A 27,919-nucleotide genomic window follows, 5' to 3' on the forward strand; every position below is an offset into this window, starting at 1 on the left:
GATGAAGGAGCCTCAGGTGCATCAGCTGAAGGTTTTTATTGTCAATGAGTCTGTGGTGCCACAACGAGGCCACAGGTACAGCCCAAGTGCAACGCTCTGGCCCTGTTCAGGAGGCCAAATATCACCAATTAATCTGGAATTAATTAAAAAAAAAAAAAAAGGAGTTTTTTTGTGAATAAACCACTGCAGAATTAATTCAGGTCACTCGGTGTCGCGTTAGTGAGACCCAAAGCTGCCCCGGCCTCCTCTGCCGAGGGTGAATCTCATTTAATGAAATCAAATCAAATCTCATGAACGGGTTTTACACACGCTGAAAGACAAAGTTTTCCTCCACCAGGATCAATTGGAATTCCAACCACACCAGTTAAGTGCACTTAGTTTGACCTTGGGGTCACACCACAGTCTCCCCATGGAAAAATCCCTCCTGGGGGCAGGTTTGGTGCTTCTCCTGCAGTTTTGGGGTTTTTTCCCTCCAGCACTGCTGCTTTTCCTGCAGGTTTTTTGCCTTCTCCCCATCCCCACCCAATCCAGCCTCCACTGGGATGGAGCTCCCCAAAAAGGAGAGAAATTCCCCCAAAACCTGAGTGCTGAAGCATCAGCTCCCCCTGCCCTCCCGTGCCCTGGGGCATCCCTGCTCCAGAGGACATTCCCAACACCAAAACAAAGCTGCTGCTCCAATTTTGGGGAAAAATAAACATCAGAACGTGGAATTTAAACCAAGAGCCCATAAATAGTGAAGGGTTCGGGTTGGGTTTTAACCATCTCAGCTTCAAATTTGGGGTGAACCAAATGGGGGCAGAGCTTGTGCTGTTTAACCAGCACTGCACGGCCCTGCCTGGGGTTGAAGTCCATTGGAATTCCTGCATTTTGAGGGAGAAATGTGGAATTTGTTCCCAGGTAAGAGGAGCCAGCTGGAGTGGGTGTCACACCCTCCCCTTCCCACAGCTTCAGCCACGCTCGGGGATTTTATAAAACCAGGGAAAACAACTCAACACGGGAATCAAACCATCCCTGGGCTGTCTGAAATTTGGATTTGAAAATCTGCACACAAGGAGCTTTGCTGGGCTGGACTCGAAATGTTGGGATCCCACCAGGAAAGGCCCAATTTGGGGGCATTTAGGTGTAGGAAAGGCCTTAACTCTGGGGTTTTGGGTCTAAATGAACACTTTTAGGGCCAAGTGTAAGGCGTGGGGTGATGCCCGAGCTCACTTCCAGCTCCTCTTCCTCATCCCCTCTCCAGGCAATGGCCATGGGCAGGAAGGCGTTGCATAGTTCGATTCCTTCTGGAAAATCAACCCAAAAATAGAAAGGAGGGAATGTTGTAAAGCTCTGGCTGAAGGACACAACTCCTGTTTTATTTCCGTGTGGTAGGAAATGCTGCACCTCACTCCGTGCAGGACCAGGTTTGGGAGCTGCAGTCACCAAAACAACCCCAAGGAATTCTGTGCAAACATCGCAGTGCTAAAGTGAATCCCACCCTGGGAGCCAGGGGGCCGGGATGGGGTCAGGAACAACACGTGGGAGGAGGATTTTACCTTCTTGTTCTGCTTTTTTTAGCCCTGTTATCAAAAAATATGGATTAATTCCGCAGCCTAAAGGTCAGTTGGTGGCTCAGCACAACGGAGCCGAGTTAATCAGGATCAGAGGTAGTACAGAGTAGCTGTGCTCAAGTAGGAGTTACACGGGGCTGGGGGGGCTCTGGGACCCCTTTCCAGTGGCTTTTCCTGGGGGATTTGCCCCAGGCTCACTGGGAATTCCTGGCAGGATCTCCTGTGGGCTGGGGGTTCTGCACAGGAAGAGAAACCTCCAATCCCTCGAGCTCTGGGAGTCCCCCCTGCCTCAGGAAGAGTTTAAAAAGAACATTTTAAAACCAGAGTTCAGCTCATGGGGAGGAGAGGAGGGGACAGAGCCCTGAGCCTGTCCTGGTGCTCACAATCACCCAGGACTGGGTGGGGGGCGTCCAAGCCACCTCACCTCATCAAAGTCCAACTCCAACACGGTGTCGCTCAGTACCAGCAAGAAGAAATACAGAATAAAACCAGTGTTAAAAAACTCCATTAAAAGGTTTTGTGACTCTCAAAATGGGGCATTTCTGCTCCGTCCCAGGCGGTCAGGAAGTGGGAAGGACCTGGTGGGAGCTGCTCCCCCTGCCCACTCCCAAAGCTTTGGTCTGGTTTATTGAGTTTCTGAGGAAATTCTCCCCCCTCACCCTGTGCTCCGAGCCGAGCAGCCCCCCTGGGAATCCTTCTCCTCCCCTGCAGGGGCTCCAGGAACTCGGGGGCTGCTTTCCCTGCTCTCTCCCTCCTGCACCCATCAACGCCACCAGCCCGTCCCAGCTGGCCCAACGCTGCTCCCACCTCTGCAGAGCGCGAGAGGAGCGTGGCTGGGTGTGAGAAACCAAACTGCATCTCTGTTATTGCATCCCCCACGTGCCAGGGGTCCGACGTGCACAGGGGGAGCTCAGAACCTGTGCACCAGCGCCTCCCTCTCCCTGCGCCGCAGCTCCTCCTTGTAACAGCACGAGCAGAAATTCCCGGTCTCTGGGTGTCCGTAAAAGCTGCAGTTGGGCTGTTTGCACTTGGTCTGCTGGATGTTGTAGAGGCCTTGGCTTCTCATTTTCTCCGCCGTTCCTCCCTGCTCCTGCTCCAGCAGCTCCCGGCAGCCGTTGCTGTGCGGGGGCAGGAGGCAGCCGGAGCCCTCGCGCTCGGCGGGGAGCGGAGCCTGGCTCTCCATGTCCGTGGGGCAGAAGCGGCCCAGGGGGGCAGGCCCGGGCGGGCAGGGGCCCAGCCGGCCCTGGTGGTGCCGGGGCAGGGTGGCGTAGGGGGGGAGGCTCCCGCAGGGCCCCCCCGCCAGCTGCCGCCGGCCCTCGGGACACGCGGGTGGGTGCAGCCCCTCGGCGCTGCCCATAGAGGGCCTGGGGAAGGTGAAAACGCCGGAATAGCCAGCTGGAAAAGCAGCGAGTTTAGCACCCACGGCCGGCTCCAGGGGCTGGGGGGGGTAGCTGGGGGGCGGCGGGCAGAACGCGGGGCCCGGCATCGCCTCCTCGCTCCGCTGGGCGCCCGCCTCCCCCTCCGGCCTCTTGGCCGCGGCGGCGCCGCCCAGCGCCTTCTTCTCGGCCTCCTTCTGCCTCTGCTCCGCCAGGAACCGCTCCTCAGCGTCCAGGAGGTACCTCTGGATCATCTCCTCCTGGAACTGGTGCCGGGTGCTGGTTTTGAGGTGGCTGGCGAAGATGAACTTGCGCTCGCCCTGCATGGCGGCGCGCAGGATGCTCAGGCTCAGCCGAACGTCGCTGCTGTACTTGGAGGGATCCGAGGGCTTCTCCAGGGCTGCTTTACCCGCACCAGGCTTCTCTGCAGGAGCTGAATCTCCGGGGGAACATTCCTCCTTGCTGTCCTTCCGTGCCTTCAGGGATCCTTTCTTCTTCTTCTCCAGGGTGTCTCCCTGCCCGTTGCTCACGCCGCCCTTGACGCCTTTGCTGTGCATCAGCCCCCCCATGTTCTTTTTTAGTTTGCTGCCCAGAGTCTTCCCGAAGCTTCCCAGCTTGTTGGCTACCGAGTCTGCTCGTTTTTTATCCTTCTCCTTCTCCTTTTCCCTCTCTTTCTTTGGTTTCTCCCTGTCCTTGGCTGCCCTGGCGCCCCCGTTGCTGGCAGAGCTGCTGCACACCGACTCCTTGTCCGACTCGCCCGACTCCGCTGCCGAGCGAGCGTCGTCGCCCGCCGAGGCCGTGGGGGACTCTGGCTGAGCCAGGGGCGCCTGGGGAGGGAGCAGAGACAAAATATCAGAGTCTGGAAACCCCTCAGGTAAAGATTCCCAGGTGGAAGGTGAAGCAAAGGAGGTGGTGTGGTTTGGAACGCTGAGAAAGGCGTGTCCCCAATGCATCCTGCACATCCCTAAACATCCCCGGGGCACCTTTCCAGCCTGAGACAGTCCAGGATCTTATGATTCTGTTCTGTGATTCTCTGATACCTCCACTTGCAAATCCAGGGAGATTTCAGGGGTAAAAATCCAGGGAGGAGGAGGAGGGTGAGACTTGTCCCAGTCTCGAGGTGGCCATAAACCAACAGCTCCCATTTGTTTGGAGCATGGGGGGTCCCTGAGGGGCGTCTGGGTCATGTGAAACTGAAAATGGACACGGAAAGTTCTGGGGAAAAGGTGCCCACACGCAAAACTGAGTCACTTCCTGCTCTCTGGCAGAATCAGCCACAATTCCTATGGGCACAGAGCCCCCAGGTGAGGCCCTACAACAGCTTTCCTGCAGACAGGAGGGGTGAATAATTCATAGGTAAAGAAGATCCCCCTGGTGCCTTTACCTGCATGTCACAAGGCAACGTGATCCATCTGACATTCATGTAGCTGTGCAGCAGGTGCAGTTTGGCTTCCAGTGACAGGGTCACGCTGGCATTGGAGGGGGAAAGGCACAGGTCAGAGCCATTTCCCACCTGGAAACATCTCCCCCCATATCGACATTGTTCCCTGTGCTGTGTATTGAAATGGGGCTTTTCCAAGGGTACAAGAGGGATAATTGTGAAGTTTTCCTTTCAATGAAAACCCAAAGGGAGAAATCAAATTCCTCAGTGTTGGAATCAAAACGTTTCTGCCTCAGCCGTAGGAAGTGCTGGGACCAAACCATGGTGAGATCTGCCCAAAGCCTCACCCAGACCAGGCATGATCTGGTGGCCGCCACCCTCCCCATTCCAGGGACCCACAGCACAAGGATCTGGTGGCAAATTGAAAAATTTGTGCACATTTTTTGTGCTGCTATCACAGGAGATCCTCCCCTGCTGTTGATGCCTTGAGCTACACCCAGCCCAGAGCTCCAGGGTCTGGACATCATCACTTAGAGGTGAACAAAGGTTGTGAGATGTCACAGCCCCGCCCAAATCACATCAAAATGAAGGGAAAGCTGAACAGGGCCATTCCCTGGGCACAGCTTTCACCCAGCACCAACCTGGCCAGCTTGACATTGTCACTGTCATCCTTCCCCCACTGCCACTCCTTGCCCGGGTCCACGGCGAAGTGCACGGGGAGCAGTTTGTGCTCAGAGTCCGTCAGGGGGATCACAGCTGCCAGAAACGGGACAGAAATGTCACAGAAATGTCACAGAAATGTCACAGAAATGTCACATTGACAGCCCAGGAGGACAAATATTGCACACCTGGAGCCAGCCCTGAGCACAGCACCCACCTGGAGCATTTCTGTCACCTCTGATGGCAAATCCCAGTGCTGGGATCATGGAATTGTCAGAGCACCTGAACCTCACAGGGAAGAGTTTCTCCACAATTTCCCATCCAACCCTGCCCTGTGCCAGTGGGAATCCATTCCCCTTGTCCCAAGTCCCCCTCCAGCTCCTGGAGCCCCTGTGGGCACTGGAAGAGCTCCAAGGCCAGGGCTCTGTTGGTTTTCTGGGCTCACATTGATGGCTCCTGGCCAGCTCTTCCTCCCCAGCACCCCCAAATCTTCCTCCTCCTCAGTTTCTCACCTGAATCCCATCACTCACCTTGATCTTTTGTGTTTTCCTTCTGCTCCATGGAGACCAGGGCGGAAAAATGAGCTTGGTCATAAGCCAGGACCAGAGGGGACCGGTGGCATTTGTTGGCTGGGACTTCCAGGGGCAGATAAATCCCTCCAAAGGGAATTGGGGCAAATGCTGGCAACAATTGAGAGTGGTTAGTTGTGATCACAGGTTCAAGAGTTCAGAGCTGTTTGTGCTGCAGCTGCTCCAGAACGAGCCCTTTGCCTCGATGGAGGGCTCACCTGCAATTATCTCTCATCTCAGGGGACATTAAACAAAACCACAACCCAAAATAGATGTTTATTTTACATCAGGAGGATTTCAAATGTGGAATGAATTGGTATTTTCTATAAAAAGCCTTCCTCTTGACTCCCCCACAAGACAAACTTTGCCCACAGAAGGATGGAAATTGATAAACCTTCCCTGACAGGGAACTGAAGGTGATGGTGGAAAATCCAACACCCAGGGAATGGAGGAAAATCCACCAGGAAATGGAATTTCTCATCTCTAGACGTGTGTGTAGAGGTAAAAAAAGAAAAAAACCTCGTGTGGATGCTGTTAAAGCAGCAGAAATTGGGTTGGGAGCCAAACCTGACCTGGCCCCTCACCTGCAGAGGTCAACTTTCCCCCCTGCACCATTCCCAACTCCAGGTGCAGCTTTGACAGCAAAAAGGCGCCAGAAAAGGTGGAAAGGGAAGGTGAGGAGCTCAGAGAGGCTTTGGGAAGAGAGGGAGGTCTCACCTTCACCACCTGAGTCCCTCAGCATCGTGTCTGCCACCACCACGATGGGTCTCTTCAGCACGTGGGCCAGCACAAAGACGTGGAACTCCTCCAGGCTCTCGTACACCGGCTCCTCCGAGCTCTCCACCCTGGGCAAAGCAGAAGCTGAATGTCATCCCTTGGGTATTCTGCACATTCAAACATTTGCTTTGGAACACCAGCAGGAGGTTTCACAGCCAGGAGAGGCTGAGCTCAGCTCTGATCTGAGGGTTTAGGTGTGGATTCCCAAAATCTGAGGGTTTAGGTGTGGATTCCCCAAAATGTGAGGGTTTAGGTGTGGATTCCCAAAATGTGAGGGTTTAGGTGTGGATTCCCAAAATGTGAGGGTTTAGATGTGGATTCCCAAAATTGAGGTTTAGGTGTGGATTCCCAAAATCTGAGAGGGGATTAAAATTAGTTAGTGTGGATTCCCAAAAGTGAGGGTTTAGTGTGGATTCCCAAAATGTGAGGGTTTAGGTGTGGATTCCCAAAATGTGAGGGTTTAGGTGTGGATTCCCAAAATGTGAGGGTTTAGGTGTGGATTCCCCAAAATCTGAGGGTTTAGGTGTGGATTCCCCAAAATGTGAGGGTTTAGGTGTGGATTCCCAAAATGTGAGGGTTTAGGTGTGGATTCCCAAAATCTGAGGGTTTAGGTGTGGATTCCCAAAATCTGAGGGTTTAGTGATCCAAGGAGGTTGTGATTCCAAATCAGGTTTAGGTGTGGATTCCCAAAATGTAGGTAGGGATTCAATAGGTTGTGTGGATTCCCAAAATCTGAGGGTTTAGTGTGGATTCCCAAAATGTGAGGGTTTAGGTGTGGATTCCCAAATTAGAGTGTGATCCAAAATGTAGGTTTGTGTCCCAAAAGGAGGGTTTAGTGTGATCCCAAAAGGAATTCCCATAGTTTAGTGTGGATTAAGGTGTGGATTCCCAAAATGTGAGGTTTAGGTGTGGATTCCAAAATGTCCTGCCCAAACAAGGGTTGTGCCAAGAATGCCCAGCTGCTGCTGCATTGCTGGAGATCCCTATCTAAAGAAAGGACAGGAGGCAAGGAAGGCTAAACAGAAAAGGGAGAGGCAAAAAAATCCAGCTCGTTATCGATTCAGCGTGAAACACAATGAAACAAAAGGAACAAAGAAAAAAGAACACAAAAGGAAAAACAACAAGACAAGGAAAACAAACAAAAGAACACAAGAAACATAAACCAAGAAACACAAGAAACACAGAAATATTATCCTGCCAATCCATCTCCTACCCCACAGGAGAAGCCCCAGAATCCTTTCCTGGGACGCTCCATGTGCCTGGGGCTGCCTCAGGATCTTTGTCCTTCCCCTGAAACCCCAACCAGCCCAACCCAGAGCTGCTGCCCTGCCCTGGGGCACCCTGAGAGCTGAGGGGATTTACTCCCTGTTGTACCCTGGGTGTGGCTTCACTCCCTGTTGAAGGTGCAGATTTACTCCCTGTTGTACCCTGGGTGTAATTTATTCCTGTTGTACCCTGGGTGTAATTTACTCCCTGTTGTACCCTGGGTGTAATTCACTCCCTGTTGTAGGTGTAATTCACTCCCTGTTGTACCCTGGGTGTAATTTACTCCCTGTTGTACCCTGGGTGTAATTCACTCCCTGTTGAAGGTGCAGATTTACTCCCTGTTGTACCCTGGGTGTAATTCACTCCCTGTTGTAGGTGTAATTTACTCCCTGTTGTACCCTGGGTGTAATTCACTCCCTGTTGTACCCTGGGTGTGGATTCACTCCCTGTTGTACCCTGGGTGTAATTTACTCCCTGTTGTAGGTGTAATTCACTCCCGGTTGTACCCTGGGTGTAATTCACTCCCTGTTGTACCCTGGGTGTAATTCACTCCCTGTTGAAGGTGTAATTCACTCCCTGTTGTGCCCTGGGTGTAATTCACTCCCTGTTGTACCCTGGGTGTAATTTACTCCTGTTGTACCCTGGGTGTAATTTACTCCCTGTTGTACCCTGGGTGTAATTCACTCCCTGTTGTACCCTGGGTGTAATTTACTCCCTGTTGTACCCTGGGTGTAATTCACTCCCTGTTGTACCCTAGGTGTAATTTACTCCCTGTTGTACCCTGGGTGTAATTCACTCCCTGTTGTGCCCTGGGTGTAATTCACTCCCTGTTGTACCCTGGGTGTAATTCACTCCCTGTTGTAGGTGTAATTCACTCCCTGTTGTACCCTGGGTGTAATTCACTCCCTGTTGTACCCTGGGTGTAATTTACTCCCTGTTGTGCCCTGGGTGTAATTCACTCCCTGTTGTACCCTAGGTGTAATTTACTCCCTGTTGTACCCTGGGTGTAATTCACTCCTGTTGTACCCTGGGTGTAATTTACTCCTGTTGTACCCTGGGTGTAATTCACTCCCTGTTGTAGGTGTAATTCACTCCCTGTTGTACCCTGGGTGTAATTTACTCCCTGTTGTACCCTGGGTGTAATTTACTCCTGTTGTACCCCACCGTACCCGCCGCAGCCGCCGCCGTTGGTGCCGTAGTGCACGCGGGGCTCGCTCGACGCCAGCTTGATCAGCTCATTCCACTCCTTCTGCCACTCCTCCTCCGTGTAAACCAGGCCAGACTGAAAAAGGGCAAAAAGAACCCAAAATCATCCAGGGGAAGCTCTCCCAGTTACTCCAGAGTGGGTTTGTACCCACAGCACAACTGTGGGTTATCCTCGATGGGTTATACAAAAATAATCAACACATTCTGCACCACGGCCTCAAAAGTGCTTCCCAATATCCATCCAAACTTCCCCTCTCCATTTAAATCCATTCCCCTTGTGCTGTCACTTGTCCCGTGTAGGAATGTGCTCTCTGCTGATGGAGTGACAAAACCATTTTTGTCTCTTTAAAAAGGAAAAAATCCAGAAGTTTCTCTCTTCAATTAGGGAAAAAGTCCTCATGGGACTTGGGGGACTCAAGGATGGCTAATTGGACAGAAGCAGAAAAATCCTGCCTAAGCAATTCACTAGAAAAAGAAGAGAACAAATAAATTAATTGATTTTGTGAGGTGTTTTACCAGGAGCAAGGAACTCTTGCATTTGACTTGGTTTTTCTCTGTAAAGAAGAGAATTTTGACTTTTATTAAAACTTGGTTTTTTGCCTTTTATTAAAACTTGGTATTTTGCCTTTTATTAAAACTTGTTATTTTGCCTTTTAATAAAACTTTTCTGTTTCCACCACTACCACAGAAGCCATCCTGGTAATTTTATGCCTTCTGAGGTAGCTGAGCTATCTTGGTGTGATATAAATCTCCAAAAGCTTCTAAGACCTGGCTCAAGGAGATCATTTATCAACCCCAAGACCCTTTAATTTTGCTGCAGCTCTGACTGCAGGACCCCCCTCAGCCCAGCCCAGCCCAGAATTCCAGACTGGCACCTCCCAGAGGCACAGGTTTGTACCCACAGCACAACCATCCTCTATGGGTTATACAAAAATAATCAACACATGCTGCACCACGGCCTCAAAAGTGCTTCCAAATTTCCCCTCTCCATTTAAATCCATTCCCCTTGTGCTGTCACTTGTCCCGTGTAGGAATGTGCTCTCTGCTGATGGAGTGACAAAACCATTTTTGTCTCTTTAAAAACAAAAAAATCCAGAAGTTTCTCTCTTCAATTAGCATCGCTCAGCTCCCACCTCCTTGTTCTGCTGCGTCTGCTGCCAGCGCCAGCGGCGCCTCAGCGCCTCCCGCTCCGCTCCCTTGTCCATCAGGGTGTGCAGGGACTTCCTCAGCATCAGGTCCCGGTCGTGGAAGCCCCACATTCCTGCGGGGAGAAGGAGCAGGAGGGTCAGGAGGAGCTGCTGGGACTCCCTGAGCCCCGGCAGGGAAGGGGCTGCTCCATCATCCCACATTTCCTTCAGGGAAACTCGCCCAAATCAGAATGACGCACAAATAACAGCCAGGATTTGCACCCAGAGCACTTCTCCTCTATTTGTTTTCTCCCTCACATCTTTTATTTCCCTCCTCACAGCCCACTCCTTCCTTTATTTCCTTTGCAGTAGTTATTGTACCAGAGGGGGAGAAGGATTTGAGAAGCTGCTGCAGCCCCTTCCCTGAACCACAGCCAGGAGCAGCAGCATCCAGAACGGCTCCTGCCCCCAAAGGAGCACGGGGGGCTCTTCCCCAGGGATTTGGGGGCTGTTTTCCTGTGGATTAACCCAAACCTTACCCAGGGAGGCAGCGTGGAGCAAACAATTCCCATCTCCAGTGGTGGCCAGGGGCAGCAGGCGCTGGCAGCTCGGATCCACCGCCACCCACCAGTTGAGACGTCCTGGGGACAATGGGGAGAGTGAGAAACCATGGGATGGGACTGGGGGGCTCTGGGGGCACTGCAGGATGTGGTTTCAGCCCTTCTGGAACAAAAACCAGCTGAACAAGGAGTTTAGAGAGGGTGGAAGGAGCACCTGGGCAGGTGGGAAGGTTCAGACCCAGGATTGGGTGGGGAAGGGTCAGGAGAAAGCAGCAAAAAGAGATTGGAGCTGCAAAACTCCCTGAGGATGCCAGGAAAAGACTGGGCTGGATTTGGGGCAGAATTACACCCAAACAGGAGCCAGGAACCCCACCCAGAGCAGCTCTGCTCTATCTGTTTTCCCCCACACCCCTTATTTCCCTCCCCACAGGCTGAAAATGCCACCAGGAGCCCCCAGCACAAACAATTTCTCCAGGGAAAATCAACTTTTTGCTGCTTGCTGGAACCAAACCCCTCCAGTTTCAAGTCTCTCATGGCCACATTTCCCTGCTCACTGGTTTTTAGGCAGAACATTCCAGGATTTCTGCTGATCCCAGCAGCTTTCCTGCTGCAAATGCAAACTGACAGCGCTTCAGACTGGGAGTTTTGGGTCACTGTGGTGATTCAAGTGAAAAGCAGCTAAAAATAGAAGGGTGGAAGAAATGCCCAGTGTGGCTGAAGATTCAGCCCTTCCCAAGGGAGTGAGGCTGGGCTGGATCAGGACTTTGAACCCCCTGAGTCTGAGTCTGAGTCTTGCCCTGCCCTCAGCGCCCCTCCTTGGCTGCCGTATTTTCCAAGGCTTTTTGGATCCAGCTTTTTGGCTGGATGAAGCTGTTTAGGCTTCCAAGTTGTATTTCAATTGCTCCTGCAGGAAACCAACCCTTTTCCTTTCATTTTCAGAGCCTCTCCTTCTTCTGGAGCACCATCCCCTGCTGGGGACCCCAGTGCAGAGCCATGGGATCGCTGGGAACGCTCTGTTCAACCTCAGGGAGAGGAACCAAAGGCACAACACAGAGGTTAAAACATCCCCAAGCACCAGAAATGCTCTGTGCACGCCTGCCCGGTGCCTGGGAGGCTGTGCAGGCCCCGGGCTGAGGGGACACACCTTGCAGAGGCATTTCTGTGCCCAAGTGTTTGCCTGGCCGCGGTTACGCAAGAGAAATCGGCTCCAGAGCAACCCCACGCCCAACCAACCCTCCTGCTCCTCCTGGAAAGGCCAAGAGGCTGCCCACAAGTGTTGAAAACAATTTCAGAGCCCAGAAGGTTCCTCTGTGTGCCCTGGAGGAGTCCAGACCCTGGGAAGGGGCTCAGAGACCTTGGCACGGAGTGAAAAACACCAAAAGCACCTGAGCCTTTGATTTTAACCATGGAAAAACAATTATCAACTTTGTATGAGCCACAAAAGTCTGAGTAGAATGATAGGGGATTTATCACAGGGTGAAAATGTAGAATTTTGGGGTTTTAGAATGGGGTTCAGGAGGCAGGATGGAGGGATTTGGGTGGAAACTCCTCTGATTTCCTTGGAGGACTCCAGACCCTGGGAAGGAGCTCAGAGACCTTGGCATGGAGTCAAAACCACCAAAAACACCTGAGCCTTTGATTTTAACCACGGGAAAAACAATTACCAACTTTGTGTGAGGAGTTACAAGCCACAGGAGTTTGAGTAGAATGATAGTTAGTTTGTCAAAAAGTGGAAAAATAGAATTTTGGGGTTTTTAAATGGGGGTTCAGGAGGCAGAATGGAGAGATTTGGGTGGAAACTCCTCTGATTTCCTTGGAGTCTTCAGACCTGCAGGAGCTCAAGCTTGCTGGAGTCAAAACACTTGCTTCCATTCTAACCCATGGAGAAAATTACCAACTTTGTGTGAAGATTTACAAGCCACAGGAGTTTAAGTAAAATGATTCTTAGTTTGTCAAAAAGTGGAAAAATAGAATTTTGGGGTTTTTAGAATGGGGGTTCAGGAGGCAGAATGGAGAGATTTGGATGTGCCTTGTCCTTCCTCTTTCTTCTTCTTGTCCTCCATCTTCTGGGTGATGGTGGCACTTTTGGATTGGTTTAGAGTAGAAGTTCACTGTCTAACATAGGTGATAGGCATTGGAAAATTTATGAGTTGGATAGATAATTGGAAAATTATTGTAAATAAAGTACAGGTAGTTTTTAGTATAAAAAGCTAACACCACCCCAAGGCAGTCAGTGTGCTGGACAGATCTCAGCAGGTCAGAAAAAGAATAAAATAAAATAAAATAAAAATAAACAACCTTGAGAACCACAGCTGAGAGATCCTGACTCCTTCTTTGATTACAGGGCTGGGAAAAAGAGATTTTTCAACACCTTGGGGTCATCACAACCATAGAGACTCCAAGAGCTGCCCAGAATGTTGAAAACAACACATTTCTGTGTGTGTGTGTGGTTCTTAACCAGCCCTGAGAGCTCTGCAGGGAAACCAAGTGGATTTAGGAGCCTGAGGGATCTTTTCAGAATGGTCATGGCAGCAAACAAATCTTCTGCACAGAGGAAAAGTCCATTGGCACCCAGAGGATGCCCCTGTTTTAACCCACAGGGTGTTTGGGGAAATGCCATTGTATTTTCCACCACCAGGTGTATTTCCACCTGAACAGGTGACAGCAAAGGGAGGAACCGATGGCCCCGCCCAGGCTGGAGGGAGAATTGCTCCATCCAAAGCAGAAATGAGGATTTGCTCATCCCAACCATAAATGGCTTCCCCAAGGCTACCAGGGATGCACTGAGGCTTCCTGACAACAGGGAGTGTCCCAGGGGAGCTCCAAGGGATCAGCACCTTTCAGTTCTTTGTGATTTTTATCCCCAAATATCCCCAGGTGAGGCAGCAGGGACTCACTGCTCCTCCCTGTGTGACACAAACAAACCCAGCTGCAAATCCCCAGCTCAGAGCAAAGCCTGAGCCCTGATCCTCAGGGGTTTGTGCCAAACCAAGGCTCCACTCAGGGCAGAGACCTTTCCAAACCACTCCAAGCCCATCCAAAGCATTCCCAGAGGATCTCATTGAAGCTTTCAGCCACTTTGGAAGTGTTCATTGGTGTAACAGGAGCTCTGAATTCATGGGGAAAAGGATCTGGACATTTATTGGGCTATAAAATCTATTTCCTTAATCCCCTAAGGATGCTGTGTGCTAAATTAATATTGGGAGCTCCTGCAGATCACAGCACCATGCTCAAAACCCTACTTGGAACATTTCATAGCTGCACTACAGCCCTTTGTTAGACAAAACACTCGTTTATAGCAACCCACAGACACTCAAATCTCCAAAAGGCATTTTCTAAAACTCAGAATTCATAAATTCCTTCCCATTAACAGCATCCCAGCACACCTGGCAGTGCCCCCAGCCCACAGATGAAGCACCCAGCAACCGCCAGCCCCAGATTTGATTTGTGCAGGGACAGAGGGAGCCAAGCCTGCTCTGCTGGGGTGAGATCTGGGGTTGATCTGCAGCAGCAGCTCTGCTGTCACCTGCCAGCATGGCCCTGTAATGGGATCGCTGGGATCAGGTGCTCATTCCCAAAACATGAGAATATTTCTTACAGCAACTCCTGAGCAGCACAGGGGGAAGCTGGGCCCTCAGTGTCTGTTATCCCTAAGGATAATGTGTTTTCTGGTATCTGCAGCAGCACAGAAACAGCAGGAGTGGAAATGGAAACCCTCCTGAGATCCCTCACGGGAACCCTCCTGGTGCCAGGGATGGGATTTTCCCTGCCAGCACAAATGTCCCCTCATTTCTTCATTTACAGATCCCTGGATGTCCCCTCATTTCTGCATTTACAGACCCTGGATGTCCCCTCATTCCCTGAATTACAAATCCCTGGATGTCCCCTCATTCCCTCGTTTACAGACCCCTGGATGTCCCCTCATTCCCTCATTTATAAATTCCTGGATGTCCCCTCATTCCCTCATTTACAAATTCCTGTATTTCCCCCTCATTCCCTCATTTACAGACCCCTGGATGTCCCCTCATTCCCTGAATTACAAATACCCTGGATGTTCCCTCATTCCCTCATTTACAATTCCCTGGATGTCCCCTCATTCCCTGAATTACAAATCCCTGGATGTCCCCTCATTCCCTCGTTTACAAATCCCCTGGATGTCCTCTCATTTCTTCATTTACAGACCCCTGGATGTTCCCTCATGTACAAACCCCTGGATGTCCCCTCATTCCCTCATTTATAAATTCCTGGATGTCCCCTCATTCCCTGAATTACAAATCCCTGGATGTCCCCTCATTCCCAAATTCCCTGGATGTCCCCTCATTCCCTCGTTTACAGACCCCTGGATTTTCCCCTCATTCCCTCATTTACAGACCCCTGTATTTCCCCCTCATTCCCTCATTTCCAGACCCCTGGCAGCTCTCCAGGAACCTGGAATTAATCCAGGGGGTTCCTCCCCAGCAGCACTGGAGCAGCAGCATTGATATCCAGAATTTATCAGGAATTCCCTTTCCCTGCCTCTCCACAGGACTGGCAGATGGAGCATGGGGTGGGACAATGCCGGTTTTGGGGGTTTTGGGATTTTTGGGGTGTTTTCCCTCTCAGCACAGCGATGACAGCCCTGGGTTGGTTACACTCAGTTCCCATGGGTGAAGGGAAGCAGCTCCTACTCAACCCTTGCACCAGGTCATAAAAATGATGAATAATTCCCTGCTGGATGTGCATCCATGGGGTATCCCAGTGTCACTGCCACATTTTCTGGAAAATCCCCGTGCCCAGGATTTCTTCTCCTGAGAAACCTCAGAGCAAAAGGAAACCAACATTGTCCCATTTGCTTCTCCTGTGTTTTGCTGCTTTGGAGTGAGGTTGGAGACTGTTTATCCAACAAGTGAATTGTTTTGAGTTAATGACCAATCACAATCCAGCTGTGTCAGACTCTGGAGAGAATCAGGAGTTTTCATCATCATTATTATTTCATCATCATCATCATCATCATTATCTTGTTAAGCCTTCTGTCAGTATCCTTTCTCTAGTCTTTAGTATAGTTTTAATATAGCATGACATTATATGATATAATATGATGTGATATAATATATATAATGTGATATAAAATATATAATGTGATATAATATCATATGTGATAGAATATCATATAATATTATATAATATATATGTTGTGATGTGATATGATGTGATATAATATAATGCAATATAATGTAATATAATGTAATGTAATATAATATAAGTGATATATGATGTGATATAACATAATATGATATAACATAATATAACATTATAATATAATGTGATGTAATGTAATGTAATATAATATAATATAATATAAATGATGTGATATATGATATAACATGATATAATGTAATATCATTTAATATGGTATAATATGATATATATAATGCAATGTAATATAATATGATATAATATAATATATGATATATGATATAATATAATGCAATATAATATGATATAATGTAATACCATTTAATATGATATAATATAATGAAATATCATATAATATCATAAAACAATAAATCAGTCTTGTAAGAACACGGAGTCAGATTCATCATTTCCTCCTGCCAGGGGGGACCCAGAAAACACCCCAGGGTGGTGCCCAGACAATGCCCCACCCCAGGGTGCCCCCGTGGGTGGCACTGCCCGTGTCCCCAGCACTCACCAGCCTGCTCCAGCGCCACCAGCATGGACTGCTCGATGAGATCCCTCTCGATGAAGCTGCGGAACTCCTCGGAGTAGACGGTGAGGTCGGGCAGCTGGAAGGTGCAGATGGGCATCTCCAGCAGGTGCTCGCTGCTGCTGCCGCCGTTGCTGGAGACGTGCGAGCGGGCCAGGGACACGATGCTGGAGCTGGCGTGGGAGATGCCCCGGGACAGGCGCTTCTCTGGGGGACAGGAGGGACAACAACAGCACAGTGGGGCTGGAGCCGTGGGACACAACCATCTCTGTCCCCTTGAAAAGGGAAAAAACCCACAAGTTTCTCTCCTTGATGAGGTGAGAAGGGATCTCAGAATCCTGGGGGATTTCACGTGTCACTGTCCTCAGGGACAGGCACTTCTCTGGGGGAAAGGAGGGAGAACAACCAGCACCCTGTCACTTTGTGACAAAACCATCCTTTGTCCCCTTAAAAAGGAAAGAAACCCACAAGTTTCTCTCCTTGATGAGGTGAAAAAGGCGTCTCATAGGCCTGGAGGACTTCACCTCAAAGCCATTAGTTTCTTTGTTCACTTCTTTTTCCAGTAAAATGCCACTTTTGTGAGGTGTTTTACCAGGAGCCTGGAGGAGGCTCAGAGGTGCCCTTATTGCTCTCTACACCTTCCTGAAGGGAGCTTGGAGACAGGTGGGTGTCAGTCTCTTCTGTCAGTTTTCCTCATTTTCCCCTTTTTTCCTCATTTTTCCCCTTTTTCCCCTTTTTTCCCCATTCCAGGGCAGCACTGACAGAACCAGAGGACACAGCCTCAAGCTACCTCAGGGATGGTATAGGTTGGATATTAGGAAGAAATTTTTCACTGAAAGAATAATAAAGTACTGAAATGCTCTTGCTATGGAGGTGTGGAATCACCATCTCTGGATGTGTTTAAAAAGAGTGGTGCTCTGATCCGGTTGAGGTGTGAGGGCACAGGATGGATGATGATCTCAGAGGTCTCTCCCACCCTCACCACCCTGTGATTCTGTGCTCTGACAGGACACTGCCCATGCCAGGACACCCCTCCAGGACACTGCCCATGCCAGGACACTGCCCAGCCCAGGACACTGCCCATGCCAGGACACTGCCCATGCCAGGACACTGCCCAGCCCAGGACACTGCCCCAGGACACTGCCCACGCCAGGACACTGCCCAGGCCAGGACACCCCTCCAGGACACTGCCCATGCCAGGACACTGCCCAGCCCAGGACACTGCACCAGGCCACGACACTGCCCATGCCAGGACACCCCTCCAGGACACTGCCCATGCCAGGACACTGCCCATGCCAGGACACCCCTCCAGGACACCCCTCCAGGACACCACCCCAGGACACTGCCCAGCCCAGGACACACCTCCACGACAGTGCCCAGCCCAGGACACTGCCCAGCCCAGGACACTGCCCAGTCCAGGACACTGCCCACCCCAGGACACTGCCCAAGGACATTGCCCAGCCCAGGACACTGCCCAGCCCAGGACACCCCTCCAGGACACTGCCCAGCCCAGGACACTGCCCAGCCCAGGACACTGCCCACCCAGGACACTGCCCACCCAGGACACTGCCCAGCCCAGGACATTGCCCAGCCCAGGACACTGCCCAGCCCACGACATTGCCCAGCCCAGGACACTGCCCAGCCCACGACACTGCCCCCCCAGGACACTGCCCAGCCCAGGACACTGCCCACCCAGGACACTGCCCCAGGACACTGCCCATGCCAGGACACTGCCCAGCCCAGGACACTGCCCAGCCCAGGACACACGTCCACGACAGTGCCCAGCCCAGGACATTGCCCAGCCCAGGACACTGCCCACGCCAGGACACCAGCCCAGGACACGGCACCAGGACACCCCTCCAGGACACTGCCCCAGGACACTGCCCAGCCCAGGACACTGCCCATGCCAGGACACCCCTCCAGGACACTGCCCAGCCCAGGACATCCCTCCAGGACACTGCCCAGCCCAGGACACACCTCCACGACAGTGCCCAGCCCAGGACACTGCCCAGCCCAGGACACCCCTCCAGGACACTGCCCAGCCCAGGACACTGCCCACCCAGGACACTGCCCATGCCAGGACACCCCTCCAGGACACTGCCCAGCCCAGGACACTGCCCAGCCCAGGACACGGCACCAGGACACTGCCCAGCCCAGGACACTGCCCACCCAGGACACTGCCCATGCCAGGACACTGCCCACGCCAGGACACTGCCCACGCCAGGACACTGCCCAGCCCAGGACACTGCCCATGCCAGGATACCCCTCCAGGACACTGCCCAGCCCAGGACACCCCTCCAGGACACTGCCCCAGGACACTGCCCATGCCACGACACTGCCCAGCACAGGACACCAGCCCAGGACACTGCCCACCCCAGGACACTGCCCACCCAGGACACTGCCCAGCCCAGGACACTGCCCATGCCAGGACACCCCTCCAGGACACTGCCCATGCCAGGACACTGCCCAGCCCAGGACACTGCCCACTCAGGACACTGCCCATGCCAGGACACGGCACCAGGACACTGCCCAGCCCAGGACACCCCTCCAGGACACTGCCCACCCCAGGACACCCCTCCAGGACACTGCCCCAGGACACTGCCCCAGGACACTGCCCAGCCAGGACACTGCCCATGCCAGGACACTGCCCCAGGACACTGCCCATGCCAGGACACCCCTCCAGGACACTGCCCAGGACACTGCCCATGCCAGGACACCCTCCAGGACACTGCCCACCCAGGACACCCTCCAGGACACTGCCCATGCCAGGACACTGCCCCAGGACACTGCCATGCCAGGACACTGCCCACCCAGGACACTGCCCAGCCCAGGACACTGCCCATGCCAGGACACTGCCCACCCAGGACACTGCCCATGCCAGGACACTGCCCAGCCCAGGACACTGCCCAGCCCAGGACACCAGCCCAGGGCACCCCTCCAGGACACCAGCCCAGAACACTGCCCATCCCTCCAGGACATTGCCCCAGGACACTGCCCAGCCCAGGACACTGCCCATGCCAGGACACTGCCAGCCCAGGTCACTCCCCACGCCAGGACACCCCTCCAGGACACTGCCCACCCAGGACACTGCCCATGCCAGGACATGGCTCCAGGACAATGCCCCAGGACATTGCCCACCCAAGACACTGCCCATGCCAGGACACCAGCCCAGGACACTGCCCAGCCCAGGACACTGCACCAGGACACCCCTCCAGGACACTGCCCACGCCAGCCCAGTACACTGCCCATGCCAGGACACTGCCCACCCAGGACACTGCCCATGCCACGACAGTGCCCAGCCCAGGACACTGCCCCAGGACACTGCCCACCCAGGACACTGCCCAGCCCAGGACACTGCCCAGTCCAGGACACTGCCCACCCCAGGACACCCCCCCAGCACACCGACCTTGCACCAGGTCATCCTGGCGCTGCAGGGGGGGCCTCCCCGGCCGTGCCAGCTCCCTGTCGGGGGCACGGCAGCCGCGGCCGTCGCTGCAGGGCTGCGGGAGGCTCCCGGCGTGCACCTGCCGCAGCTGCTCGAAGTCGCTCAGCGCCGCGCTCAGGTCCCAGTTCTTGCCTGCACGGGAACACGGAGACTCCGTTTTTCCTCTTTTCCCCATTCCACGTGTGGAAGTTTCCCCATTTTTCCCCATTTTTTCCCATTTTTCCCCATCCAGGTGGTGTAAATCCCCAGGTGGTGGAAGCTGAGGAGCTGGCATGGAAGGGAAATGCTGCGTTCCCACACACCAGGAATTATTCCCATTTCCCCTGAATTATTCTCATTTTTCCCAGAATTATTCCCATTTCCCCCATTCCAGGCGGTGGAAGCTGAGGAATTTTCCCCATTTCCCCCAGAATTATTCCCATTTTTCCCCATTTTGGGTGGTGAAGCTGAGGAATTTTCCCCATTTTTTCCAGGATTATTCCCGTTTTTCCCCATTTTGGGTGGTGGAAGCTGAGGAATTCCCATTTTTTCCATTATCCTGAATTTTCCCCATTTTTCCCCATTATTTTCGGTGAGCTGAGGAATTCCATTTCCCATTTTCCCCATTTTGGGTGGGGGAAGCTGAGGAATTTTTCCCCATTTTTTGCCTGGATTCCATTTTCCCATCCACGGGGGAACTATTTTCCCCATTTTTTTCCCAGGATTATTCTCATTTTCCCCCATTCCAGGTGTGGAAGCTGAGGAATTTTCCCCATTTTTTCCCATTTTTCCTGGAGTTATTCCCATTTTCCCCATTCAATTTTCCCCATTCCAGGTGTGGAAGCTGAGGCAACGAACAGACATTTCCTAAACATCTTTGCTGGAAACCATTCCAGCCCCCTTATCCCTCCCACCCTGGGCATTCCCATGACGATTCCAGTTTTCCATACCTTCCAGGAGGTCTCTGGCCAGCCCCGGCTCTGCCCCCGTTGAGCGAACAAAGTCGGACAGGACGATGTCCATAGCCAAGGCCAGAGGGCTCAGCGGCTCCCGATGGGCTCCTGGGCATCAACCTGGGCATGGAGAGCACCAAGGGCACCCTGGATGGCACAGCCCCAGCTGGGAACCAGCTGAGGGCTCAGGGAACCTTCCCCCAAAAACTCAATGTGCTCCAGGTTCGTGCCTTGGCAGCACAACACTCAACCAGCAACGGGAAAATTGGGAAAATTCATGAGCTAAACCAATTCTCTAAAGGTGGTGGAGCTTTTATTCCCAAATTAGGAATAAATTATATAATAAATATAAATTATTATATATTCATATAATACATATAATAATATGTAATAGATAATTTATAATATATTATATATTATAAAATTATATATTATATATTATATAGAATATTATATAGATATATTATATAGGATATATTATATAGGATATATAATACATAATACATAATATATAATTTAATGCATAATATATAATATATAATATATAACATATAACATATAACATATAGTATAAAATATATAATATGTAACATTATCATATGTAACATATAATACATATATATATATTATATATATATATTATATATTATAATATAATATATTATACATATATATATATATATAATATAATATATATTATATTATATATATATATATATTTTATTGTATCCTATACAATTTATTATATAATATGATATATATATATATATAAGTATCATTTATGATATAGCCATATAATAAATGAATTTTTAGGAGCAATGAGAAAGCAGAGAGTTTCTCTTGTGCATTTACAGGGAACAAATCCCTGCCCCATCCCACTCCAAGCACCCCAGATGTGAGGCAGGGAAAGGGAATTAAGGATAAAATGCTAAAATTAGGAGATTCTAAAGAAAATATATTTTAAAAAGCCACTTTCAGACAAAAATCCAAAGGGAACAATCCCAATTGCTCTGGCAGACAAAATCAATCTCCTTCCCACTCCAGAGCTCCTCTGACTCCTGAGCCCTTCCCAGAGGGTTCCAAAACCAGATTTATTCTGTAATTTTGGTTTATTCGATTGGTTTATTTGATTTATTCTGTAAATCTGGATTTTGTTGGGTTCTGAAGGCGTGTGCTCCTGCCATGCCTCCAAATCCTGATTTTCTGCATTCCTGGGGCAGAGAGGGAAAGGAAGAGCAGCCTCATCCGTGGGAGTCCCCACGGGCAAAGTGCTCCACGGAGTTTGGTGGTGTTAAAGGCTGGGATAAAAATTCTGCCATCAAGGAACAGGAAAAAATGGGAATAAAATTTATGCTGAGCTGAAAATCTGGAAGGGGAAAATCTGGGAAGGCTGGGAGAGGAAGGTGATGGGTATAAGGTATAAGAGGAAATTTCAGGATTGTGGAATTTAGAGCAAATTTCAGGATTGTGTGGAATACAAACAAACCTGGTTGTTTTCCTGACCCTTGAAAAATAAAATCTCTTTTTCAGGATTATCCCTACAGACATGCAAACCTCCCCCTGCTACCTTAAAATATTTTTTTCCAAGATTATCCTTAAAGATGGGTGAAATTCCCTATCAGCACAACTCCCCGCAAGCATCCAGACTTTAACCTGGAATTTCTTATGGAGAAACACCTTTCCCACAATGGAGTTGTTAAATTCCTCCTCCCAGAAGCGATGCCAAAGCCCAGCACATTCCTGGAGCAGGATTTGGCAGCAATTCCTGCTCTTACTCCACCAATTTAGGGAAGATCCCTAATTAGGAGCTGCACTTTTGGATCCTCTAATCCCTGGCAGGAGCAGATAACGGTGAGGTTTCCTCCAGGTGGGTGTGGGATTCCAATGCAAATGAAAACTCAGCAGAGCTCTGGGGAGGGAACGAGCAGCACAGCCACCCCCTCCTCACTGCATTCCAAACTCCCTCGTGCACAAAAATGCCAGCGAAAACACAGATGGAAAACTCTGGGTCCAGCTGGGAGGAGAAGGATTGTTGGGGATTTATTGAGGGGTTGGACAGAGAGATGTCCCCATTATTGATTATTTCCCTTCCCTGTGGAAGGGAAACGCTCCCTGCTCTTCCCTCCTTCCAGAACAGGTGGGAAATGAGCTCAGGGAGGAAATCCAAACCCCAAGAGATTCACAAATCCATTCCCCAGCCATGGAGCAGGGGCTGAGCACACCCCAAATCCCCCAGGAGAGCATGGGGGGGATCCAAGGTGAGTGTTCCTGGCACATTCCAACCAGAAATTGGTGGAAAAAACTGTATTTCGGACTAAATTCAGTTGTTGCTGTGATCCCAACAGCTCTTTGCAGGCTTTTTAGGAAATGTTTAACAAAAATCCTCACACTTGCAGAGGGTGTGAGCACAGAAATGCTCCTGATGGGAGTGAGCAGTGAGAATTCCATGGTCACACACCCATGGGAACGCAGAGAAAACCTCATTTCACAGTGCCAGGGATCCACCCAGCGCTGACACCAACCCTCAGCCTTCCAGCACAGCAATCTGCCCAGTGCCACCCTTGGGACGGGGCAAAGCTGGGTTTGGTCCTTGCTGGCAGCATGGAAATCCTTCCTAAAGGGAATTTTCAGACCTTTCACACCAAATGTCCATCCAAAATAAGGGGAAAGTCATAAAATTCCCCAGAGCCTCCTCTCTCTTGCTGCTTACAGCCTCTCCCAGGGCAACTCCAACTCTATCAACTCACCAGGAGCATGTGGAGCATCCTGGCCCCATCAGAAAAATCAGGAAACTGAGGGAGGAATTCAAAACAAAAGGTCCAAAATCTCAATGTCTCTCAGCTCCATCCTGGTGGGAAATCAACCATGGGGAACACTGAATTTAAACAGTTCACCAGAACCAGCTGTGGAGCAGCAAAACTGGATCCATTTAAAGTTCCAGACTGGGATTTATGGGGCTTTAATTCCCTTATTTTGTTAGATTTCAACACGCTGCAGAAAGAGGAAATGATTCTCTTTGTTAGGGCCAAATCCTGACCCAAGGTCAGCCACAACCTGTGGCTCCAGTGTGTTTATAAAATACTTCCAGAAATATTTTAGGAGCAGCAAAGTCTGACGTGCCTGGCCCGGATCTGGCACGTGATGTTTTGCTGAGGGCAGGAACGGAGCTGGGAGCCAGGAGAGCACTGCCAGGGCTCTGCTCCTCATCCCAGCCCGACCCTCAGGGAGCTGCAGGTGAGGCAGGAGATGCCCAAATCCACGGGAAATTTAATCCTGCCAAACCCACAGGGATGTGTTCACTCCCACCAGCAGGGAGCTGCAGAACAGCGGAAATCCAGCACAAATCAAACCCCAAAACTCCAAATCCTCCACAATCCTGAAAGTTGGCAGCACTCGGGGCTAAGCAGGGGGGTCCTGAGGGGATCTGCAGGTGGGACATGGGAGCAGCTCCAGTCAGAGGCTATGAGAAAAATGAGCTTCTCCATGAGCTCTGAGGGAGCATGGCCTGATGCTCCTGAAGGTTTCCAGATGATCCTGAAGGTTTCCAGATGTTCCTGAAGGTTCCCAGATGTTCCTGAAGGTTTCCAGATGTTCCTCAGGAGCTTTCCTGGTGCTCCTCAAGGAGCTTTCCTGATACTCAAGGAGATATCCTGATACACAAGGAGGTTCCCTGATGCTCCTGAAGGTTTCCTGATGCTCCTCAAAGAGGTTTCTGATGCTTCTCAAAGATGTTTCCTGATGTTCCTGAAAGAGGTTTCCTGATGCTCCCAAAGGTTCCCTGATGCTCCTCAAGGAGATATCCTGATACACAAGGAGGTTTCCTGATGCTCCCAAGGAGTTTTCTTGATGCTCCTCAAGAAGCATCAAGCATTCCTAAAGCTCCTAAAGGAGGTTTCCTGATGGTCCTCAAGGTTTCCTGATGCTCTTCAAGGAGCTTTCCTGATCCCCCTGAAAGAGCTTTCCTGATGTTCCTGAAGGTTTCCTGATGCTTCTCAAGGAGCTTTGTTGATGCTTCTCAAGGAAGTTTCTTGATGCTCCTCAAGGAGGTTTCCTGATGCTCCTCAAGGAAGTTTCTTGATGCTCCTCAAGGAGGTTCCCTGATGCTCCCAAGGAGATTTCTTGATGCTTCTCAAGGAGGTTTCCTAAAGCTCCTAAAGGAGGTTTCCTGATGCTCCTCAAGATTTCCTGATGCTCCTCAAGGAAGTTTCCTGATGCTTCTCAAGGAAGTTTCTTGATGCTCCTCAAGGAGGTTTCCTAAAGCTCCTCAAGGTTTCCTGATGCTCTTCAAGGAGGTTTCCTGATGCTCCTCAAGGAGGTTTCCTGATGTTCCTGAAGGTTTCCTGATGCTCCTCAAGGAGGTTTCCTGATGCTCCTCAAGGAGGTTTCCTGATGCTCCTCAAGGTTTCCTGATGCTCCTCAAGGAGGTTTCTGGCTTCCTTCTATCCCACCCCACATCCCTGTCCCGGCCCTGCAGGTTATCTAACAGCACCAGGATTAGCAGCACCTGTCCTGACCTGACACCTGTGCTGGGACACTGAGCTCCAGCTCCAGCTCCTGACTCCTCCAGGATGGGAATCAACCCAGATCATCATCATCATCAACAAAAATCCAGTTATTCCTGATAAAACTGATGGTGCAGGACACTCTTAGAATGCTGGATAGGACACACACCATGCCTGCCTCTTGCAGGATGGGAATCAACCCAGTTCATCATCATCATCAATAAAAAAAAGTTATTTCTGATAAATCTGATGGTGCAGGATCCCCTTGGAGCCCCTCAGCCCACAGGAGGGGAGCTGTGAGTGCAGAATGGAGCCAGCCCGACAGGGAAAAGCAGGAATTTTGGGGAACACAAAACACAGGCAGCTGTGGCAGTGACCGAGGAATTTTCTCCCAATTTTTCCTGGAATTATTCCCATTTTCCCCATTCCAGGTGCTGGATGTGGCTCTGTGGCTGCCCCTCATGTTTGGTAGGAACAGCTCTCCAAGATTTCCCATTCTGGGAACTTCTGACAAAGTTTTAGCACAGTCCAAAAGGAGAGCACATAATCCCCAAAAATGAGTGCTCCAGTAGGGAAAAGGGCTCCTAAAAGGGCTCCTAAAGGGGGCTAAAAGGGCTCCTAAAGGGGGCTAAAAGGGCTCCTAAAGGGGGGCTAAAAGGGCTCCTAAAGGGGGCTAAAAGGGCTCCTAAAGGGGGCTAAAAGGGGTTCCAAAGGGGGCTAAAAGGGATCCTAAAGGAGGCCAAAAGGGGCCAAAAGGGGGCCAAAAGGGGCTCCTAAAAGGGGTTAAAAGGGCTCCTAAAGGAGGCCAAAAGGGGCTCCTAAAACCACCCTGGTGCTCAGGAGCTGGAGCAGGAGTGAAGTTATGGAAATGATCCCATTTTTATAAAGCTTCAGTGCTTCAATGAATAGCTTTATCCTGTTTTTATTTCCAGAGTTCCAGCTGCTTCCCAGTGCTGCAGACACAGCTGGGCTCCTCCCAACTCCCAGCTCATCCTGAACCTTGGGCTCAAGAACAAACCAGAACCTTCCACTTTTATCTCCAAGATAAAAGCCCAATAAATCTCCAGCAGCAGCTCCAGCAAATCCAGGCTCTGCCCCACCATCATCATCATCATCATCCTCCTGGTTATCAACTGCTCCCAAAATTGCAGCATTCTCTAATCTCTAATGACAGCACTGACAACAAACTCGGCTCTCTCAGTGTCTGCACCAAAGAAATTCCCTTGGAGCCAAGTTCTCCCTAAACCAGGCCATGATGATTTGCAGCCTGAGCTGGGCCTGGCACACGCTGTCCTTGCCTGGATCCCAGGGGAGGCTCCAAATGTCCCCTCTGCAATCGAGGCCACGGCAGCTCCACCACCAATTCTGCTCCTTTTATCCCCAAATGTTTCAGCCCAGCGCTGCTCCAGCCAGGATAATCCATTTTCAGCCCTTACAGGGATGAGTTTAGGGTGGAACTCGGGACTGGGAGAGCTGAAGTGCCAATTGAGGGCCAGAGCATCTCCCAGAGACAGCAGAGCCACATCCTGGCACGGAGTGGCACAGATTCACCACCACCACCAGCAGAAAATTAAATATATTCCAACAAAAATACTGAAGAGCAGAGTCCTGAATTTTGAAGCAGTTTGGGCACACAGCTCCTTTTCCCATCCCCAGCTGGGATTTGGATGCTCCTGCCCACACCAGGGGCTGCCAAGGCTGAAGCAGGCACAGGGGATGCCTGGATCCACAGGTGGCCACTCCAGGAGTTCCTTTAGCACAAAACCATCTCTAAGTAGCTTTAAAATCCCATTTCCCCAAAAAAACCCCAAACAACTCAGCATGGGCGTGTGCTGGGTCAGGAAGATAAAACCCAGCAGTGTCAGCGATTCAGAGCGAAGAATCCCGGCTGGAAGTTTGGACTTTGCAGCTCTGTGACTTTTAGGAACCGGGAGATTCCCGGTCCCGAGTACCCATTTCACAGCCGGGAAAGCCCCGCAGCATTCCCGGTGCACCGGGACCCAACACAACCCCCGGGAGGCTCCGTTCTCCTACCGGGAGTGAGGTTCCCGGAGCTGGGGACGGTCCGGGGCTGTGACCGGGAATGAACCAAAGGAGAAATAAAAACTCCCGAACTCCCTCTCCTCACTCCAGGTTTGTTTCTCAGCTCCTGTTTCGCTCCACAACGGAGCCACCCCAGCCTGGACCGGGCAGCCGCGGAAATCCCGGTGTTCCCGGGAGAAAACAACCACCAAGAGGAGAATTATTCGGGACAGGAGCAGGAAAATGCCGCTCCCCGAGGAGCCCCGGGGGTGAAGCCCGGGGGATCCGCACCGGCAGCGGCCCCGGAGCGGCCCCGCAGGCCCCCGGGCTGAGCAGGGACCCGCAGCCGGTACCCGCACCCCGCAACCCACCCCGGTACCCCGGGACAACCTCCGGGAGCGGCCCCGGGAGCCGCACCCCGGCAGCGACCCCGGGAGCCGCCCCCGCCACCCCCTCAGGCCGCGCCGTGACCCCGCGGGCGCCGCCGACGCCGCCCCGAGGCCCGGCCCCGCCAAAACTTTCCCGAGGCCGAGCGGGGACCCCGCCGTTACCTCCGAGAGGCTCCATGGGTGGCCCGGAGCGGCCCGGCCCGGAGCGGCCCCGGGGCCCTCCCGCCGTCGTCGCCGCCGCCGCCGCCGCTGAGGCCGCTCCCGGGGCGGGGGGGGGACAGAGTGGGGGGGGAAGGCGGAACGGAACGCGCCACCCGGAACGCGCCGCCACCCCCGTTCCCGCCCGGAACGCTTTGGCGGGCGCACGCGGCCGTGCCGGCAGGGGCCAATGGCGGCGCAGGGCCGGGCCAGGCCACGCCCACCTCGGGAGCGGGGAGAGCAGAGCGCCCCCTG

The 27,919-nt window shown here is 51.6% G+C and overlaps 1 protein-coding gene across 1 annotated transcript; it reads right to left on the minus strand.

The window, feature by feature from the left end:
• Positions 1–17: 17 nt before the first annotated feature.
• On the minus strand, positions 18–27,731 carry OTUD7B (OTU deubiquitinase 7B). Its single transcript, XM_064732459.1, has 12 exons — positions 27,629–27,731; positions 20,551–20,673; positions 19,583–19,753; positions 16,162–16,383; positions 10,452–10,553; positions 9,919–10,046; positions 8,749–8,861; positions 6,254–6,381; positions 5,498–5,647; positions 4,949–5,063; positions 4,311–4,395; positions 18–3,753 (listed from the first exon to the last, which is right to left on the minus strand). Exons 2-12 carry the CDS (start codon positions 20,621–20,623, stop codon positions 2,461–2,463), a joined length of 2,580 nt encoding a protein of 859 aa, XP_064588529.1. The 5' UTR covers positions 20,624–20,673; positions 27,629–27,731; the 3' UTR covers positions 18–2,460.
• Positions 27,732–27,919: the final 188 nt, after the last annotated feature.

Source organism: Zonotrichia leucophrys, chromosome 25 (assembly GCF_028769735.1).
Source record: "Zonotrichia leucophrys gambelii isolate GWCS_2022_RI chromosome 25, RI_Zleu_2.0, whole genome shotgun sequence".
Taxonomy (NCBI): Eukaryota; Metazoa; Chordata; class Aves; order Passeriformes; family Passerellidae; genus Zonotrichia; species Zonotrichia leucophrys.

What these genes read in the sequence shown, in the direction of transcription:
- OTUD7B (XM_064732459.1), bottom strand. Translation starts at nt 20,623, where the DNA reads ATGGACATCGTCCTGTCCGACTTTGTTCGCTCAACGGGGGCAGAGCCG. An exon ending in GCTCCACGCTGCCTCCCTGG is followed by an intron (nt 10,047 to 10,451) that starts GTAAGGTTTGGG and finishes TTCTCCCCGCAG; the next exon opens with GAATGTGGGGCTTCCACGAC. An exon ending in GGAAAACACAAAAGATCAAG is followed by an intron (nt 5,064 to 5,497) that starts GTGAGTGATGGG and finishes CGTTTCTGGCAG; the next exon opens with CTGTGATCCCCCTGACGGAC.